At 34.3% G+C, this 19,803-nt stretch overlaps 2 protein-coding genes across 3 annotated transcripts; one reads left to right on the top strand and one right to left on the bottom strand.

Moving 5' to 3' along the window:
• Positions 1-1,071: 1,071 nt before the first annotated feature.
• On the bottom strand, positions 1,072-14,301 carry LOC100378917 (tyrosyl-DNA phosphodiesterase 1-like). The gene is made up of 14 exons (XM_002736667.4): positions 14,203-14,301; positions 13,207-13,413; positions 8,070-8,336; positions 6,802-6,901; positions 6,046-6,177; positions 5,713-5,805; positions 4,932-5,105; positions 4,616-4,694; positions 3,896-4,078; positions 3,626-3,741; positions 2,968-3,075; positions 2,683-2,785; positions 1,619-1,724; positions 1,072-1,248 (listed from the first exon to the last, which is right to left on the bottom strand). Exons 2-14 carry the CDS (start codon positions 13,352-13,354, stop codon positions 1,175-1,177), a joined length of 1,683 nt encoding a protein of 560 aa, XP_002736713.3. The 5' UTR covers positions 13,355-13,413; positions 14,203-14,301; the 3' UTR covers positions 1,072-1,174.
• Positions 14,302-14,348: 47 nt separating this feature from the next.
• LOC100366410 (B9 domain-containing protein 2-like) lies at positions 14,349-18,995 on the top strand. Of its 2 annotated transcripts, none has more exons than XM_078010895.1 (4): positions 14,349-14,460; positions 17,621-17,754; positions 17,994-18,119; positions 18,286-18,995. In XM_078010895.1, exons 2-4 carry the CDS (start codon positions 17,667-17,669, stop codon positions 18,597-18,599), a joined length of 528 nt encoding a protein of 175 aa, XP_077867021.1. In that variant the 5' UTR covers positions 14,349-14,460; positions 17,621-17,666; the 3' UTR covers positions 18,600-18,995. The 2 variants fall into 2 exon arrangements, with proteins under 2 accessions (XP_077867021.1, XP_002736715.1); XM_002736669.4 differs by having other exon boundaries at positions 14,354-14,460; positions 17,665-17,754.
• The last annotated feature ends 808 nt before the right edge of the window (positions 18,996-19,803 follow it).

Raw genomic sequence — 19,803 nt, 5'->3', positions numbered from 1 at the left:
TGTCTCAGATACGGATCCAGAACTGAATTCTTTAAAACAAAATGGCCGCCAGTCGGCCATTTCGAACCCGATCCAAAAAAAAAAATGACGTGCATCAAGGTCCTATTATGTTTAATGTATGTACCAAATTTGAACAAAATCCGTCCATGCATAACTGAGATCCGGGTCCGGAATGGTGAAAATGTGCGATTTTGATGCATTTTCGGCCTTAAAATAGCCGCTATTCGGCTATCGTTAATCGGATCATGAAAAAAATGCATGTGCATATGTCCCATATAATGTGTGATGTATGAGTGAAGTTTGAACTTAATCGGTCCATGCATGTTCGAGATACAGGTGATCACGGACGCACGGACGCACGGCCGGACGGACGCACACAGGGCAAAACATAAGTCCCCGTTTTCGGACTGCGTCCGAACGGGGACTAATAACCTGTTGTATGCAGGGTCTTGGCCAAGATGATATGATGATATTGGTGAGAAAGTAACTCAAGTGTCTTTTTCTTGTGGTTACACATTTTATTTGATTACTTTCAAACTTAGAAACTCATCACTAGAAAATATTAAAGTTCAATTTTTTCTGTGACCAGCATGTCTAAATGTCAGTATGTATGTGACAATTTGACTAAAATAAAACATTTCTTAGACATAGAAATAATTGCAGAAAATGAGACATTTACAGATCGACGAATGAGGACGTGATTTCGGCACGAGCCGAGTCGGTCCAAAGTGGGTCCCAAATAATGTGCTGTAATCCTTCTGCAAACACAAAGGATTAACAATTTCAGCACGTGCCGAGAACCCTTAACATGAACGTAGTACATTACTCGAAACGTCTAGCTATTTGAATAGTTACCTAGGACAATGATTACCAAATATTATCTACTATATATTGTATTTATCTGTCCCAGCAGCGTAACAGTTGCTGTGGAAATTAAAACTCGAATCACCCAGATGTGAAGTAAACATACTAACCCCTCTACCATTACCCAGGTTTTCTGTAATATGATGTCTTGAAATAGACATCAGTGAGAGAGAAGATAAAATAAATATCAGGACACAGATGAACAAATTAAATTCATTAAACTTTTATTTTTGCAGTTTTGATATACATCCTTGCAATATCAGCAGAGAAAAAAATAACCAACTGAATAAATTTGGTTAATTGAGCTTAATCAAGATGGACACCACATGTTGCCTTGGCTATCTGGCTTATCAGTATAAGCAATATCCCATAACCATGGACGATCTGAAAAATACAGGATATTAGTAAAATAGACAATTCCCATTCACAGAACAATGTACACAGCATCATAGGGGCATCAAAACATGTGAAAGTATTGTTTAGTTATTTCTAAGCCTAATAATATGCTATACATATTTGATGATGGACAATTTTGCTAAAATAAATATATTTCAATGCCATATTCCTTGACATTCTGACATTGAACCATAAAAAAAAAAAGTTCAAAATTAAATCATTCAATTTTTACAGCAGATCATTGGTTTGTGTCTTTTACACATACATGTAAAAGGAATCACCTATTGTGTAGCTAAATGACATTTTTAGTTAAATATAAAAGTCTGGACATGAGCAGACCACTCCAAACTGAACTTACCCGTCTGGGTATAAGAAGTGAGTGGTACATCCCATGGTAATGGAAATAACATGGAATCCTTTGAACTGTCAACTCCTTGAACATTGAATAATTTCAGGTTTTCTTCCTTCAAGAAAATCAATAACTGGTGTTATATACATTACATTAGTTGTGTGAAGTATTATTTCTGTTCTTGTTTTACAACCATAAAATTACTCTCTGTAGTAGATTTTCGTGTTGAATAAAATTATTATTATTATTATATACTTATATTACACCTCCAGGATACACCACAACTAATATCAGGCTATTTACAAAATACCGGAATATACATCGTTGTGCATATATGTCTCGTGATTATTTGGTTTGTATTTGCATTGATCAGGTAGAGAGGTCAAGGGTCAAACAGTACGATAACATAAGTACAAAAAACAAAAATTATTGTATTGCCCAGTGCTATAAGTTACAGACCTAGATGTATAACAAAAGAGTTAAACCATGATTACCGGTATATAGCATGGAAACAAAATTGTGGTCTAGCACCCTCTATAGTTAGCATCTAGGGTATGCAAGGGTGTTATATGCGATGAGAATTTAAGAGTGAAATGAAATGTATAATGAAGTATGGAAGATACATAATAGATGCAGTGATGTAATGACTACCACAGCTTTTTCTCCGCTTCATGACTGTAAAATAGACTACAGAACATTTGCTATAAGATTCGTCTGCACTCCGAAAAACGACAACATCGTCAATGAAATCTCATAAACTGGAATGTTCTTGGCTGCATAAAATCAAATTGAATATACCACACAATGAGTGGAAAGTTTAACATTGGCAGGGTGGAAAGTTTATTTTAGTTTACAATATCTGAGAAGCCATACTGTACATGTACTTTATATGGTAAAAGATTGGCATTGGCATGTTATATAGAAGGCCACATTTTTGAAAACAAAATGGTCACCAGTCGGCCATTTTGAATCAAATCTTGTATACAACGTGATGTGAATCAATGCACAATGTACAAAGAAAATAAGGTTTCAGACAAATGTAGAAGCACAAAAAATCATTGCGTATTACTTACCACTTTAGAAGGTACAAACAGGACACCAATTTCATACGATCGGATAAATAACTGTGAATTATTCTTTTCGTACGCACCCCATGCTGCTTTTGATAAATTTGCACTGAATTTGATGAGAATTCAAAGAAATTCAGTTTTCTTGTAATTGATTTAAAGAAGCAGTAATGAATATTGCTCGATGTAATTTGTGAGAGCGAAGTGAATAAATCTTTGAGTTCTTAGCCATCTATTTGCAACACAGCATTGCTTTTCATCTCAAGAACATGTCATGATATATCACTATACCTGGTAACAATGAACCACGCTAAATATTGTGCATCGGGCGATATCCGTGTATATGTCTTGATATGAGGAGATGCGCGACTGCGACCTCTACTAAATGCCCTCCACTGGCTGTAAACAAAACAGATGATGTCCAGCTAAGACCAAGAAATAAATAGTAAACAATTTGTTCTTTAAACCTGATGTGTGCACAGGTTGTTTTTTTTCGTTTTTTTCACATCTGTCATAAATCATTGTTTTATTTTGATTTTTTTTTTAAACTGAATACAATGTTTTGCTATATTGCTTTGTTATTCATATATTCTATACGAGTATGCTGTATGTCATGAAAACATAGGAGACAGAAAAATTTTTTTTTTTTCAAAATGTCCATTTTTATCTCATTCAGCGAAAGATGAACACATACAATGAAGTAATTGTCCTCAAGTTTTTAAATTCTGTTTCAGCAAACACAGACTGTATTTAAATAAACTTGAAATCCTTGATTGCACTTTAATTACCAATATAATGAATTTAAATACCGGTATTATATGGATTGATGCTTTGTGGCAACCACTGTCATTCAATCTGTACATTGTATCAACAAATTTTGAAATTATTCATCATAAATTTACGCTATGGAAAAAGAGGGTCAAAAAAATGACAATGAAGACTGGCTTACTGTAAGAAAGTATTAAAATATTGTTGTTTCCTGGCATTTTTTATACTGTACGGTAGTGACGCACCAGCGGGATACCCTTCTAAACTTCTGCGTACATTTTCAACACATGGAAATATCTAAAAAGAAGAATAACTTTACTTTATTTATTATTAGGCTTATTATAAACAGGATATTCATATATGAAATAGATTGCTTTGATGAAAATAGATACAAATTCTGTTTTATATTAAAGTGATTTGGTATTCTTTTTGAATTCAACAATATTCTTACCAAGTTTAGTTTTGGTTTTGACAATTTAACTATACCATTTGCCTGTACGGTAGATAAACTTTCGAGCCATTCTGAAGAAAGCCAATTCTCAGGACCACTTCCTAAGGAGCCCACACTTGAAAATTGTCCAATCACTGGCCAATCTTTGACTGTTGATCCATCAGGACCATGTTCTTGAAGAACCTGAAAAAGTGTTTAAAAAAACATGTTTTGTAGGAATATAAATTACTGCATTTGCATAATTACTAAATTGATCTCCAGATCATCAGTTCAAAGATACTACATGTGATTCATAAACATTTGATAATAATATGAGGTTATTTCCTTATATGGTAGAATGAAAATACAGCGAAAGTACGATACGCTGTAACTTATGGCGTTACGGTGACAGATGTATAATAATGTATTTTAGGCTTATAAAAACTATGAGATTATGAAGTGTTTATCTTTGAACCTTCACAACTTACTGCTTACATTTTTAGCAGAAAAATAATTAAGAAAGTTCTCGATGATAGTGAATGCTATCCAAAAAGTACCAGGATGAATGACCCTTAGTGGTGATACATAAAACCTATTTCATAATTGTTATACATCACTACACAGTTAAGTGGTTCTATGAGATGAAATATTAAAACCATGTGTGGATCAGATAACTACAGTGGATCTACCTTGCATGAATATCACTACTTTCACAGTATGTAACTTATGACACAGATTTACCTTTCGTAATTTTAGATGTCCCCATTTCATTTTACTAGCGCCAGTGTGTCTTCCTGGAACGGATCCTATGATGAACACCCTGCAACATCAAACACACACATCATTTATGGTTAGATTAACAGTGTTGCATCTTGGGAAATTACCTTTCTGTAAAATTTACCTAAATTATTTACAGTATAATAATATGAAAATGCCATCAATATTTCCAAATTTCTATTCAGCAGTTTACTGACAGGTATGTCCTGTTCTATTCTATAGAGGGACTTAAAGAATTAATTCATTACAATAAACACCACAGATTAATGTTTGTGCTTACTTTGCAGATGACATGTCATGTTGACGAATAGTTTCCTGCCATTCCTGTAGATGTTTATTTGTACCATACGCACCAAGATATTCTAACAAATCTTTTCTGAACTGGGTTACTGAATCACCCTGCGAGAGATCTTGATCACTGGCAAGCTTGGGAAATAGTGGACTAATCCATACTCTACAAACGAACAAAACAAAAATACAATTAATATGGAATTTAATACAAACACAGTTACACACACAGCAGTCATATACAGTAGCTGCATGTAGGATATTGCCGGATCCACGGCGTTGTCATAATGGGCGTTATATACATTTGGTCGCTGGCTGTTCACTCAAACATGGACATGAATCCTGATGTAGCAAAATGAGGTGGATGTGCAGCAAATTGATGCACACTGTTTTTGATCAAGCCGATGAGCAAAACATGAACGAGTAATTGAACTTATATTAATCTGTGGAAATCTATACAAAGTTTGAATTTGATGCAATTTGCTCAAATTGTTGAGTTCAGGCAATCAATTTATTGCTGGTGTACACACATGTTCTGTCTTACTCATCCACCCCGTTTTGCTATATCCATGGTGATGTTTGAGTTGCCAGCCAGCAGCTGAATGACAACATCGTGGACCCAGGGTTACAGGTAGGAAAGCCTTGTTCAAGTGGAACTTCATGACCAAGCCAACATTATACAATGAAATTTTCTGAGAAAAAGTAGTACCATATATCTAATATAATTAGAAATTAGAGTTAACGGATAATAGCTGAACAAATAAAAGACTCACCCCTGTGTTTTCTGATACCAATCATTATGAATTATATTAGCAGTATGAATGACGACTCTCATACCATTGTCGTAAAGTAAAAACATCATTTTACTGAAAAAAGCAGATATTGGTAGCACATGGTGAAACATACACACAGGAATCTATAATAAGCTTGAAATATATCTAAATTTAGTATTTAATAATAGAAAACTGTTATGAGAAGGATTATGGCAGTCATTTTAAATAGTAATATTGTAAAGACAAAGTCAAAGTGAATATTGCCTTAGAGGGCATAGTTCAACTGAGATAGAGAAAGGTGACAGAGGTCAACTTTACTGTTCAAGGGGTTACCTGTGATGTGTTCCATACATTATATCCAGCTTTGCTTGACACAATGTAATATTAGGATATCTATGTGCATTCTCATGTAATGTTGTTTTATCAGCTCTTTGAGATCCATGTATAATAAGCAGTGGTTTAGATCTGTCACACAAGACACAAAAAACATCAAGTGAATGCTATGTAAATAGGATGTAATAGAAGTGTGAATTTCAGTTTTGTCATCTAGTTTACTGATTGCTTTTGCTCTGCTAGTGTGCAGAGCAGATCCACATACAATCAGAGAATCATAATCAGATTACATCAATACAGGGATATCACATCCTTGGAAGACTGGCTTATGACAGGTGTATAACATTAAAGGAAACGTCCTGGCCACTATTATTGTTGACTTAATATGCAAGAAGTACCAGGGGTATATATGTTTTTGTTTTATTTTTCATGTATAAGTCATACAATTTTTCATAAGGAAGCTACACAAATTATTAATTATTTCTGGCAGTAGCCATACTTGAAATAAACAAGCCTCATAAGGGTTGGCAGGTAAAAGTTCAAAGGTCACAAGTAAATATTATGGAAATGTTTTCTAGAAGTACATGATGAAGTACATCATTTCTTATCAGCAACAGGTCTTCACAGAAAAATGTTTCGAAACAAATTCTGAAAAATTTTGAATTGTAAATTTTGTGAAAAGTGACAAAACAAATTTATTTTCATAATAATTCATGAGGACCATTAATTGAATTGATACGTTTCTGAAATACAAACCTGAACTGTTCTGGATATTGCTGTACAAGCCAAGGAATATCAAACATGTAATTAAACTGAGCTGAAGAGATAAGGTTACCCATGGATGCTGATAAAATATCTAGAAAAATAATATATAACAAGCAGCCTGTCGGCTGAGATAGCTCCGCTGTTAGCAATGCACATTTCAATTAAAGAACAGAAGATATCATTAGAAAATGAACAATATGTATAGTATCAAAGCAATGGGACTTGCTGTTTTCAACAAGAAGTCAAAAATATCAATTTCCACCAACAATGACAAAAATAACCATCAAAATTAGATAATTGAAAATATCAACACGAAATTAACAAATCTGAAAGAGGTCCACATGTAGTACCTATATATGCAATATCAAAGCAATTGGACTTGCGGTTTTTAGCAAGAAGTCGAAAATATTACTTATGACCAAAATATTCACCAAATTTAGAGAATTAAAGATATCATTACAAATTGAACAAATCTGAAAGAGGTCCACATGTAGTACCTATATATGCAATATCAAAGCAATTGGACTTGCGTTTTTTAACAAGAAGTCGAAAATATTACTTTTTACCAAAAATGACAAAAATATTCACCAAAATTAGAGAATTAAAGATATCATTACAAAATGAACAAATCTGAGAGAGGTATATAGTACCTATATATGTAATATCAAAACAATTGGACTTGCGGTTTTTAAGTCGAAAATATCACTTTTTACCAAAAATGACAAACATATTCACCAAAATTAGAGAATTGAAGATATCATTACAAAATGAACAAATCTGAGAGAGGTATATAGTACCTACATATGAAATATCAAAACAATTGGACTTGTGGTTTTTAAGTCGAAAATATCACTTTTTACCAAAAATGACAAAAATATTCACCAAAATTAGAGAATTGAAGATATCAACATGAAATGAACAAATCTGAGAGAGTTCTACCCAAGGTACATATACACCAAGTATCAAAGCATTCAGGCTTGTAGTTTTCAAGAAGAAGTCGAAAAAGCAAAACATTGACACGGACGACGACGGACAATCACTCATATGATAAGCTCCGCTCGACAAAGTCGACAGCGGAGCTAAAAATAAATGAGTCATCACACTAGGTGGATAATTGGTTTCCATGTGACGTGTACAACACATGCAAAATCCATTGTTTCCAACAGTTTTTTTTTTTGCCCATATTATCTGGTCCTTAGAATTTACAAGAGTAAATTGTAGAAATTTGAGATAGGTCATTTGTAAGACTATAACATTACCTTTTATACCTACAGCAAGTGAACTATTATAGTGATTGGGAATACCAAACACTTTTGTTAAAAAAAAATTCAAAGGTGCAGCTTCAATGTAATTTTCATACGGTGACATCTTTTCTGATGTGCTGGACTGTGTTTTGGACTTCTTCGATTGAGGTGACTCATCTTCTGTTCTGGACTTCTTGCAATAAAGATGAGAAGATGGCTGTTCATCTGATCTTCTTCGCTTATTGGATTGATTAGATGAAGAACCAGCTTTTTCAAAATCATCTGGATAATTAAAATTCAGAAATGAAATTGAATTAAATAAAGACCACATACAGTCAGCAATATTAGGTATAATTCAATATAGTTCAATTTTAATCTGCTAAATGAATTCTGATTTCATTGTTATTCACAACTGAGATAAAAGTATACCATTTATGCTTTTTAAAGCACATATCCAATTTTGAACTGGTTAAATTTTAATTTAAACTCAGTGATTACAAAATACATTAGAGGCTATACATGGTGCAACTTTTGATTTCAGAAAAACAACATTGCCATCATTACTTAGGATGTTTCATAGCCGCAAAAATACGAAGTTTTATTGCCGTTAAAAATAATTGCAAATTTATTGTGTAAATGGGTAAGATACAATATCATCATAAAAGCTGTTTCCGTAAACTTATTTTATTACCTTTTGAAATGTTTTAATGAAATCAACATCAACATATCATACTAAAACTTCAATAATAATGAATTTTACTTTCCCAATGCATTATGTGATTGTAAATATTCGGATTGCCACACTGTATTTTGATTGGTTAATGGCATTCCTGACCTATCAGATCAAAAGGAAATGCTGAATTGCCCATATTTTAGAAACCACACCCACTTTTGTGAAACCATGGCTAAATTGGGCAGGACTCCAGAAGGAGTACCTAGACTTTATGCAATTTTTTTTAAATTATGCTAATTTATTCATGACATAGCAGTTTCTGTGCTCATGAATATTCATTAATTTGTGGATCAATACATTCTAAAAGGGGAGATATATTATTTTTGGGGGGAGGAGTTAGAAAGGGGGACTAGCAATCCTTAGGGGGTCAATACAAAAGAAAGAACCCATTTGGAGAGCAGCATTGATCCTTGTCTCTGTTGTTGCACGTGACCTGCAGCTGTCAACTGTGTTCGTACTTCGACTGGCTTCCATGTGAGGTAGTTTCTTGTGTTCTGTTTTCCTGACTTGAGTTCTTGATATACAGAAGTTGCTATTTATGTTTTTTTCTTTCTTTCTTATCTTGTCCGGTAGGAGTGTCCTGTCCACGATTCGAACTTGCAATCTTTGAGTTCCCAGCGCACTGTCTTGTCCACTGTACCACGAGTGTCGTACTAACCATACTGGATTCGAACCGGCGATCTCTCACATTGCCTACATTGTACATATCCACTGAACCATATGGGTAGTCATGCAAATGAATGATTTGTTTTCATATTTAGCTTTATTGCAAATTAGTGTTTGCGAGAAAAGGCAGGCATAAGAATTGAACACAGGTCCTCCTGATCACTGTGTAGACAACTGAACCACAAGACCACAATGGATTAACTGGATGTGCTTGCATTTGATAAGATTATATAGTGTGTATTGAGTTACAATTGTCCACAAAATTGCCAATTTTGTGTTTTTACTTGTGTAAACTATATGCATGCCATAACCCGTTAGTGTACATCTTGCCAATTGGGTGTTTGCCATTTGCGTTGCCCATACCTGACCCGACCCTAACCCTAATGCCAAGACACGTTCCTGTTAATATTTCCGTTGCCCATACCTGACCCGACCCTAACCCTAATGCCAAAACACGTTCCTGTTTATATTTGCTCAATAATGATACTCTGTTGTGCACTGTCTTCGGGTAAGTTGCATTTATGTCAACTGATTAAACAAGTCGCGTTTAAGTAATTTCCACTATTAACAAGTGGTTAAATTGTGACAATAAATGTGTGGACAAATATTTGAGATTAATTTTGGTGTAGACAATTCGTTTAATTATTTTACACCATTACTTACTTAGTTTGGTGTAAACAACTCACGTTTGATTAATTCCCACAATTACAGGCTGTTAAATTAAAAGAAGAAATGTGCGGACAAATATTTTAGACTTATTTTGGTGTAGACAGCTCTCGTTTGATTAATTCCCACAATTACAAGTTGTTAAATTGAGAGAATAAGTGTGCGGACAAATATTTTAGACTTATTTTGGTGTAGACAGCTCTCATTTGATTAATTCCCACAATTACAAGTTGTTAAATTGAGAGAATGAATGTGCGGACAAATATTTAATACTTATTTTGGTGTAGACAGCTCTCGTTTAATTATTTTACACCATTACAAGTTGTTAAATTGAGAGAATAAGTGTGCGGACAAATATTTTAGACTTATTTTGGTGTAGACAGCTCTTGTTTGATTAATTCCCACAATTACAAGTTGTTAAACTGAGAGAATAAGTGTGCGGACAAATATTTTAGACTTATTTTGGTGTAGACAGCTCTCGTTTGATTAATTCCCACAATTACAAGTTGTTAAATTGAAAGAATGAATGTGCAGACAAATATTTAATACTTAGTTTGGTGTAAACAACTCACGTTTGATTAATTCCCACAATTACAAGTTGTTAAATTGAGAGAATAAGTGTGCAGACAAATATTATAGACTTATTTTGGTGTAGACAGCTCTTGTTTAATTATTTTACACCATTACAAGTTGTTAAATTGAGAGAATAAGTGTGCGGACAAATATTTTAGACTTATTTTGGTGTAGACAGCTCTCGTTTAATTATTTTACACCATTACAAGTTGTTAAATTGAGAGAATAAGTGTGCGGACAAATATTTTAGACTTATTTTGGTGTAGACAGCTCTCGTTTAATTATTTTACACCATTACAAGTTGTTAAATTGAGAGAATAAATGTGCGGACAAATATTTTAGACTTATTTTGGTGTAGACAGCTCTCGTTTAATTATTTTACACCATTACAAGTTGTTAAATTGAGAGAATAAATGTGTGGACAAATATTTTAGACTTATTTTGGTGTAGACAGCTCTCGTTTAATTATTTTACACCATTACAAGTTGTTAAATTGAGAGAATAAATGTATGGACTAATATTTGAGTCTTATTTTGGTGTAAACAACTCGCGTTTGATTAATTCCCACAATTACAAGTTAAATTGAGAGAATAAATGTGTGGACAAATATTTTAGACTTATTTTGGTGTAGAAAAGTCACATTTAATTTACTTCCACAAATTACAAATTGTTAAATTGAGAGAATAAATGTGTAGACAAATATTTGAGACTTATTTTGGTGTAGACAACTCTCGTTTAATTATTTTACACCATTACAAGTTGTTAAATTGAGAGAATAAATGTATGGATAAGCATTTGAAACTTATTTTGGTGTAGACAACTCTCATTTAATTAATTCCAACAATTACAAGTTCTTAAATTGACAGAATGAATGTATGGACAAATATTGACCATTATATTTGTGAGTAAATACCTGTTGTTTAATTAATTTCCACCTCTACAAGGTTGTTAAATTGAGAGAATAAATGTGTCGACAAATATTTTATACTTATTTAGGTGTAAGAAGTCGTGTTTGACCAACTTCCACCATTGCAAACTGTTAAATTAATGAAATAAATATACTGGTATCATTGGATATTTGATTTAATTGTGAAACTTTCTAACAAAATGTTAACTGCTGGCTTCGAACCCTCAATCAACAATTCTGCAGACACAGTATAAATTCCACAACACCACAGAAGATATTTGTCTGTTGCCTGAATTGTTTTCGTAATATAGGGAACGCCATCGACACTTTAACAAAACTTACCTTGACTTGGGTCTTGTTTATCTCTTGTGACTGGAAACTGTTGAACAAATTGCTCGTCGTCCAGTTTAAGACGTAAGTTATTTTATTATTAATTCATTCAGTTTTGTATGGTTGAGTTTTGTGAGGTTTATTATTTTTTCGCAACGTTCTTTGCTTACTTGTTTATGGTTTGAGAGATTTCAGTTTATTTGATTTACGTTTTTACGGTAGCTCTGAGCGGGACTCGAACCCACTGTCTTTTCAAGCTAATTTTGTTTTATTTTGATGGCACGCTTGTGTACCACGCCACGACGTTGGTCGTTAAGTGGTGTTCATTTTTCTAACTACTCCAGTGTTCCGATGAGTTGAACGGAAAAGCCAAAACGATTGCTCGTTTCTGATTGCTTCGGTTCTGGTGAGTGTGTATCTCGTGTGATTCGAACCCATGTCGTTTGTATTGGGCGTTTTTTTATTTCCCATGTTGGCTACGCCGTAATATGCAACCACTTCCCCGTTTTATTGTGATTTTGAGTGTTTAATGATGTCTTCCTCACCCGTCACGCCATGACCCAGTTTCAACCACACGACCATTTTGCAACAAGTGCGTGAATCTCGGCGTCACCCGACTGACTATATGATCGTTCTGTTCAACTGTTAAGCTAGGATTTATTACCGTTATTATCATTATATTGTCACATGATTTGTTTTACCTTATGTGTAATGTCTTAAGTATCTTTATTGTAATTTGTATATACCAATTCGTATATACCGAGGAAACGACCCCGATTGAAGGTCATGTATTTTGTGACGTCACCAATTTGTGTGTAGGTACGGCTTCTAGATCCGTGCCCTAAATTGTAACTTGATGTTCAATTAACTGAAGTTTGAGTTACGGGCAACATACATTTTTTTGTTTTTGTTGAAAGTCCACATTTAACTTTAATTAACATGTACATTGCCTATAACTTGAATTTCTGTTAACTGTTATTTGAACATCGAGTTACAATTTGGGCATATTTTAGCAAAGGTGTACATGGTTTTTTTAAAAATATAGGCATGGTCATTTTTTAAATGTTTTTGTAACTCAATGTTCATAACATGAACAATTCAGCATCTCGGTCAAAAAACGCCAAGGTAGGTACTCTTTTGTACCATACTCTATATACACAAGGCTGATTGCTGATTGGACGACACTGACTTGGAAATTATATTAATTTTCACCAGTGACGTCAAAATCGGTTGCTGTTAAGAGTATCAAATAAATACCATAACAAACAAAAACTCACCTGGGTGACTGTACTCCTCAAAATGTGATGGATTTCTACGATAACATTTCATGCCATATTTGCACATTGGCTTTGTCACGGATGAATGATGATCATTTGAATCATCCGAAACCTCACGTTTACTAACTAATGTCACATGTTCCGCCATTTTAGTGTTTCACCAGTGTAGTGGCACATACAACTGTATTCAACTCAACATTGTGTCAACTGTAGATGTTCAAAGTTCAAATGTTAGTGGATATTACAAAACACAGGTATGGTTCTTGATTACCTACTTTTATAGTCTCTTACTGTAATGATACAGCAAGTCTCAGAAGTATTGAGGTAGCAAGTTAGTAAACTAATTCGCCAACTAATTTGGTTTTAAAGGGTGATGGTCATCGAGTCACATTCTGTTTGATATGGGAATCAACGCATGTAAAATACATTATTTGTTTACATGAAATTCGAACATGCGCTGACCACTGCCCTTTAACTAATGCAGATGACTTACAATTTGAATATTACCCTTCATTCACCATTAAATGCTAGGTCATATGTTTTAAGTTTATGAGGTTTTAAAGGACTGAAGAACATGCAAAATTGTTTATGTTCTTCAATTCTGATTTAGTCAAAGACCAAAGTTAACACCGAATTAGTGAGCATGTTTGCTAAGTTGCCGCCTAAGTCCTTCTGAGACTTGCTAGAAAGTGTTACTATTGTTAAAATACACAACTGAGCGGGAAAAAAGAAACAACAAATATTTTCCATATACATAATGTAAATTTTACTAATTCATCTTTAGATTTTTGGTAAATCTTGGGAAAAAATGTAAATTTGATGATGATGATGATGAATGATGATGATGATGTCCACTTTATTGATAATAAACATTTGGACTTGCATGCAACCATAAGTACTAGTATATCATACTATGATAATGATAAGAGCAATGAACGTCAGTGTTTACAAAAAAACGAACCAAGCAAGTTTTCGATCCCCTGTTTAATTACGTACCTTCATATACACATGTCACCACGCTACGTAGCGTGGTATACACGTGTCGTATTTTTGTGTACGTTACTTTTTCATGCGGGTACAAGATTCAACTTCCGCATTTCTCAATAGTGGCAGCGAGGGCGCTGCAAAATATACGCATGCGTAGTGCATCACATACTTTCCAGCTATGTTTTGATCGTCTGTTCAGCTTTGTTTGAAATATTTTTTTTCCATTTAGGAACTTGTTATATTGAATTAGTGGATTGTTCATTGTAGGTGAGTGCATAATATTGCTTGTAAAGTGAATATTTTCGGCACGTAACAACAGATTTTGACATTTATGTACGGTGATCTGACACGGATCCACGCGTCGGGTGTCGGATTGTACTCAATATCCACCATTTTCATGGCTTCCGTAGTCATGGGATCAGGGTTAGGGCCTATTCCCAACGTTGGGCCCAGTCGCCGCTTATTCTTCGATTGTGTTCTCTCACCTTGGAGGGTACAAATACCAAGCACGGGGTTTCAACTAACCACATTGGAAGATACAAACATGACAAAACCGAAGCCAAGGACACAGGGCTAATTTTGGTGCCAGCTAAACCAGTCATTAAACCGGTTGTATGGTATAACCAGGGTGTTGTAATGAGTGTCATCACAGCCCCCCTGGTATAACTGATGCTAGATAAATGAAGCCTGTTGTCAGTCTATATTCATATGGTCAACACCAATATCAATAATACCTACAAACATTGCAGTGTTTTTGTAAGTGTTTTAGGCAAATACTAAACCCATGTACGGATTTATAATAGTTTTTAATACTGTAAAATATTTTAGCTGGAACTAATTTACACTGAAAAAGACCTTATGGACCTTATTTTCACTGATTTTTGATGAGTTGAATGTAAAATATAGGAAAAAAGGTATATTCGCTGGATTTTATTTTCACTGAATCATTCCTTCAGCCAAAATAACGAACATTAATTAATTCCAAGCTAAAATAAAGTATATATATATATATATCTATGCATAGTATGCAAAGTGGTACACATTGAAGACACCCCCCCCCAAAATACCACCATATTCAAGAGATTAACGCCCACCATTCTTTTCACAGTATCACTTGTATACATTACCGTATTTATCCGGGTATAAGCCCAGGGTCTTGAACATGGAAAATTGCCAAAAAGAAGGGGTGGGCGTTTGCCAGGAGATCCCCGGCAAAAAAAAATGAAAATTCACGAAAATTGACAACGGGCAGATCGAACTACGGCAGGGAATAGAACGGCAAATGAAAACAAGCAACGGAAATAAATGAACAATATGCAACACTAGAAGTAAAACAAAAATAATGTATTGCTTATAATGTGACAAATAAACCAGAAATAATAAAAATCGACAGTGAGAAATCATTTGAATTAGGATTTTCCCGCCGACAAACACGTCCAATACGCGTGAACTCAAAATGAGTTAAAATGTCAGGGGTTAAACTGCGTAAAATGATTTCCGGGTTCGACAAATTACGAATCAACCGTCATGCAAGATCAATAATAATCTACAAATTTACACAGTAAAAATTATAAAAATTCATAGCTGTTTAAAAAAACTTCTCAGATCTTTATTTGTACGTTCTTTGCCATCTTCGTCAAACTCAAAACCCTCAAATGTTCAAGTCGTTGTCACTGTAGCCGTCGAACAAAATCCCTACAACTTATTCCTGAAGTTCGTCGATATCGTCCCACACAATTTGGACATAGCACTTTTAATCCACGGATTTCGCAGTCTGTCAGCTTGGCACTTTTCGTTCATGTCTAATCATAATAAGGAGACAAGAAAAATGGGGTCGCTCTGCTGCCATGGCGCACGATGCTTTTGTTTACAGTCTAGCAAACATCTTTGACCTTTATGCATCTGCTTTACTGATTGGCTAAGAATGACATCACTACTAGTATTTCATCATAAAGGTCAAATCGTGACATTGCTTTCTTATCAGACTCGGCGCTTATTAATCACGGTGAAAGTTATCATTCAGCAAGTTCCGGCGGTTGGAATGTCTCACTATATGGATATCGCGGTGGACTTGAAATAGGAAGTTTTTTTTTTTATCCAACGATAGAAGAATAGTTTTCATGACAGAAATGCAATAGCGGTGATAAAAGATGGTAAAAAAGTTGGCAGTCTTCGGCGTGACATTGCAAAATTGCTGGCCCAGTTATGGATTCACAAGCTGCTACAAAATATTTATAAAGCCAAAATAACGTAATTTCAACCTTTCTCCCAGGTACGGGTTGCTACAATATTGCAACTTTGTTTTCATTGTCGACGACGCTAAAGCCGAACGAGTGCGACACTTGTACGATTTGCTTGAATCGTTTCTAAGGAAGCACAAACCAAACGGCCGGCCCTTTTTAGGGCCACGACATATTTCAAAAAGAGAACTACCGTTTCTGCTTTAATATTTATTTTTATAGACTTGCTGACTGCTATGATTCTGAAAAAAATCAGCGGTGAACGTGCTGCCCTGAAGGAAGAAAGCTGTCACAGCTATTTTGCGTTCACCCCTTGTTTTACGCAATTAACAATTTTTATAAGTATCACAACAGACTTCAAGAAAGTCAACTGTTAATACAACCACAGTCAACGAATAGAAAATAGTTTTTATTTTTTGTTGTGTAGAAAAAGACCCCCTGGGCGTGTGCCCGGATATGACCTCAACTTCTTTATTGTGTCAAAAGTGGGGGGTGGGCGTTTGTCCAGGCATGGGCTCTTACCCGGATAAGTACGGTAGTATTTGTTGAAATTTGTAGTTTGTCTTGCCATTTTGTGATTGTTTCGCAAATAGCATAAATTCATTTTAGTATCTTCATTACTTATGACACAAGTTTCATACACTTATAATGTTATTTATGAACGACAGTTACACATTGTATAAGCTTGAGCCACAGTATTTGCAGAATAGAGAGCAACCCAATCCATAATATCTCATTTGGATTTTAATGAATGTTAACGTTGGGTTTATACATGTAAACATGCTTGTCTTGACTCTGGGTACTGTGTCTATTATGAATTTTAATTTGGCAGCTTAAAAGCATGGATATATATTGGTGACATCAAAATTCTGGAAAGTCTTCCTTATGGCCCCCCATCCCTCACTCGAATCCTAACTTTGCCCCTCCCTTATTTTAATTGTATATACAATTACATTGGGGGGATGGAGTGGTAGGGTTAAGATTTAGCATATCGATAGGGTGCAGGGCTTAAGAAAGTCGTTCCACAATAGACATAAAACAAAAGAGTGGGGTGTCAAATTGCCAGTGTGTATTTTACAGTAGTACACTTTCATGGAATAGAATCTTGCTATATATGTTGCAATGTGTCATAATTATGTAACCTCACTAATTGTGAATTATTATTACTTCATCATTTCTTACATCAGGCCCCTATATGCTCTCAAGATTACATTTGATTTCTTCATTTCAGTTATGGCTGAAGTACATATAATAGGAGAGATAGTAGGAGCAAGTTGTTTTCCAGAAAACAGTTTATTTTGTAAATGGGGCATACATGCAGGTAGGTGTTTTGGCAGGCTAAAACAGAGCTTCCTTAAAAGTCCATTATTGGGAACTGGTAGATTTTGTACCATTTTTTTTTTTTTAGTACAAAATCTGATAAATTTATCAATTTCATAAGATAATCTGCATAATAGCATATGACAATTATACAACTGTTAATTTCTATAAAGTTTAATTTGGAGAAACTTTCTACTGGTATTTGGTCAAGTGTATCCATGTTTGTTTGGTCTATTTCAGGTGGTGCATGGAAACTTCTAGCAGGATGTAAAGAAGGTCAATCACAGGTGGACATTCCAGTTGATGAAGAGTTTTGTGCTTGGAGTCATCCAATTGATATACACTTTGCTACCAAAGGTTTACAAGGTAACTGTTATTATGATGAAATACTGATGCAATGACACATGAAAAGACAGGAGAGTATATTCTGATAAAGAGTTATTCTATTGTGCTTATGAAACAAAATAAATTCTATGGGGGTATGCAAGACATTCAGTTCAGTTACCGAATCATACAATTCTTCCTTCAACAGGTTGGCCCAAGTTTCATTTTCAAGTTTACCACCAAGACAGTTACGGTCGAAATGAACTATATGGTTATGGGTTTTGCTACGTCCCTACAGCACCTGGTACACACGATGTGGAGTGTGTTACATGGAGACCAACAGGACAGTTTAGAGAACAAATATCACATAACTTCGTAGGAGGCGGACCTCAGCTTCGGAATCCTGATTTAGTGTACACTAGTTCTGATAGGGATCTCCTACACACTGTTGGCATGGGAAAAATCCATTTACAACTAGGAATTATTCTCAGAAATTTTGATAAATTTGGAGTTGAATGTTAACCAAATTTGATTATAAATATTGTAAGTTAATTAAATCATATCAAAATATGTGATTTGTGTACTACTGGTATATAACAAACATTTGTATACATATTTCTAAGACTGCTGTCACAAACTTCATACAGCTGTTGAATTAACAGCAAGGAATAAATAAATATTTCTCCATCAGCAGATGACATCATGTTCTGGACACTTCTCCCATATTCATCGTCTTTTCCTTCTAGGGACTAGTTGATAGTGTAACCATATGTGTATATATTTCCAACATTTTATGTTTTCCAACGTCTTTGATGACTTACAGTTTTTGTATGCATCATTCTTCGGAGCAGCATGTTTATTTTTGAGCTGTATTTATCATGCCTATTTATGTGTAAATGACAATTTTTGTTTTTTTAATTCCACAAAATATTTTGTAAAAAGTTTAAAGAAGATTGTTCTCACATGCAAGCAGTAGCACTGTAAATAAATAATAGTATCTTTCACTTGAAGCCTTGGCTGTTATTGTAGCATCACATTTGTCATAGTATATAAAGCTGAATAATTTCTCATTTTTATAGATGAAATAATACATATATTACAGGTAGATTTCATTATGTCTGAATTCCTTAGACAATCATTGTAATAATTTCAGATGAAAACATGTAAATACTTAATATAATTTTGTTGTTGTAAATTACTTTTCATAGCATATGAATAAAGTTGACAAAGAATAAGTAATTGTATAGTTCTCTTTGAGGTATCAAGCTAATGAAATATATAACATAAACAGTAATGGCATGTCAGAGATAGGGCTCTGAAGCAGTATTCAACAACAAAACAATGGTGCGCATAAAGGTCTTATGTTTAACATATGTACAAAATTTATCCACGCATGAATAAGAAAATGCTTGATTATGAATCGTGAAACAAATAGATGTATGTAGCTCAAGATGTATGTTTTAATATGATGCCCAAGATATAAGTGGTCTGAACAGGTCTGACTAATAAATGGTCTCAATAATGTCTTGATTGAGATAATCTATGTCAAAACCTAAGCCTATTTCGACTGAATGAAAGAAACTTACAACATTCTTGATATTATCTGACTGGTCCCAAGTATGCATATTATTCAAGTTTTCTAAAAAACAAGCAGCCTCTCGGCTGAGATAGCTTCGCTGTTAGCAATGCACATTTCAATTAAAGAACAGAAGATATCATTAGAAAA

Source organism: Saccoglossus kowalevskii, chromosome 2, assembly GCF_978046115.1.
Source record: "Saccoglossus kowalevskii chromosome 2, keSacKowa6.1, whole genome shotgun sequence".
Classification (NCBI taxonomy): Eukaryota; Metazoa; Hemichordata; class Enteropneusta; family Harrimaniidae; genus Saccoglossus; species Saccoglossus kowalevskii.
This window is presented reverse-complemented; position numbering and strand designations above follow the sequence as displayed.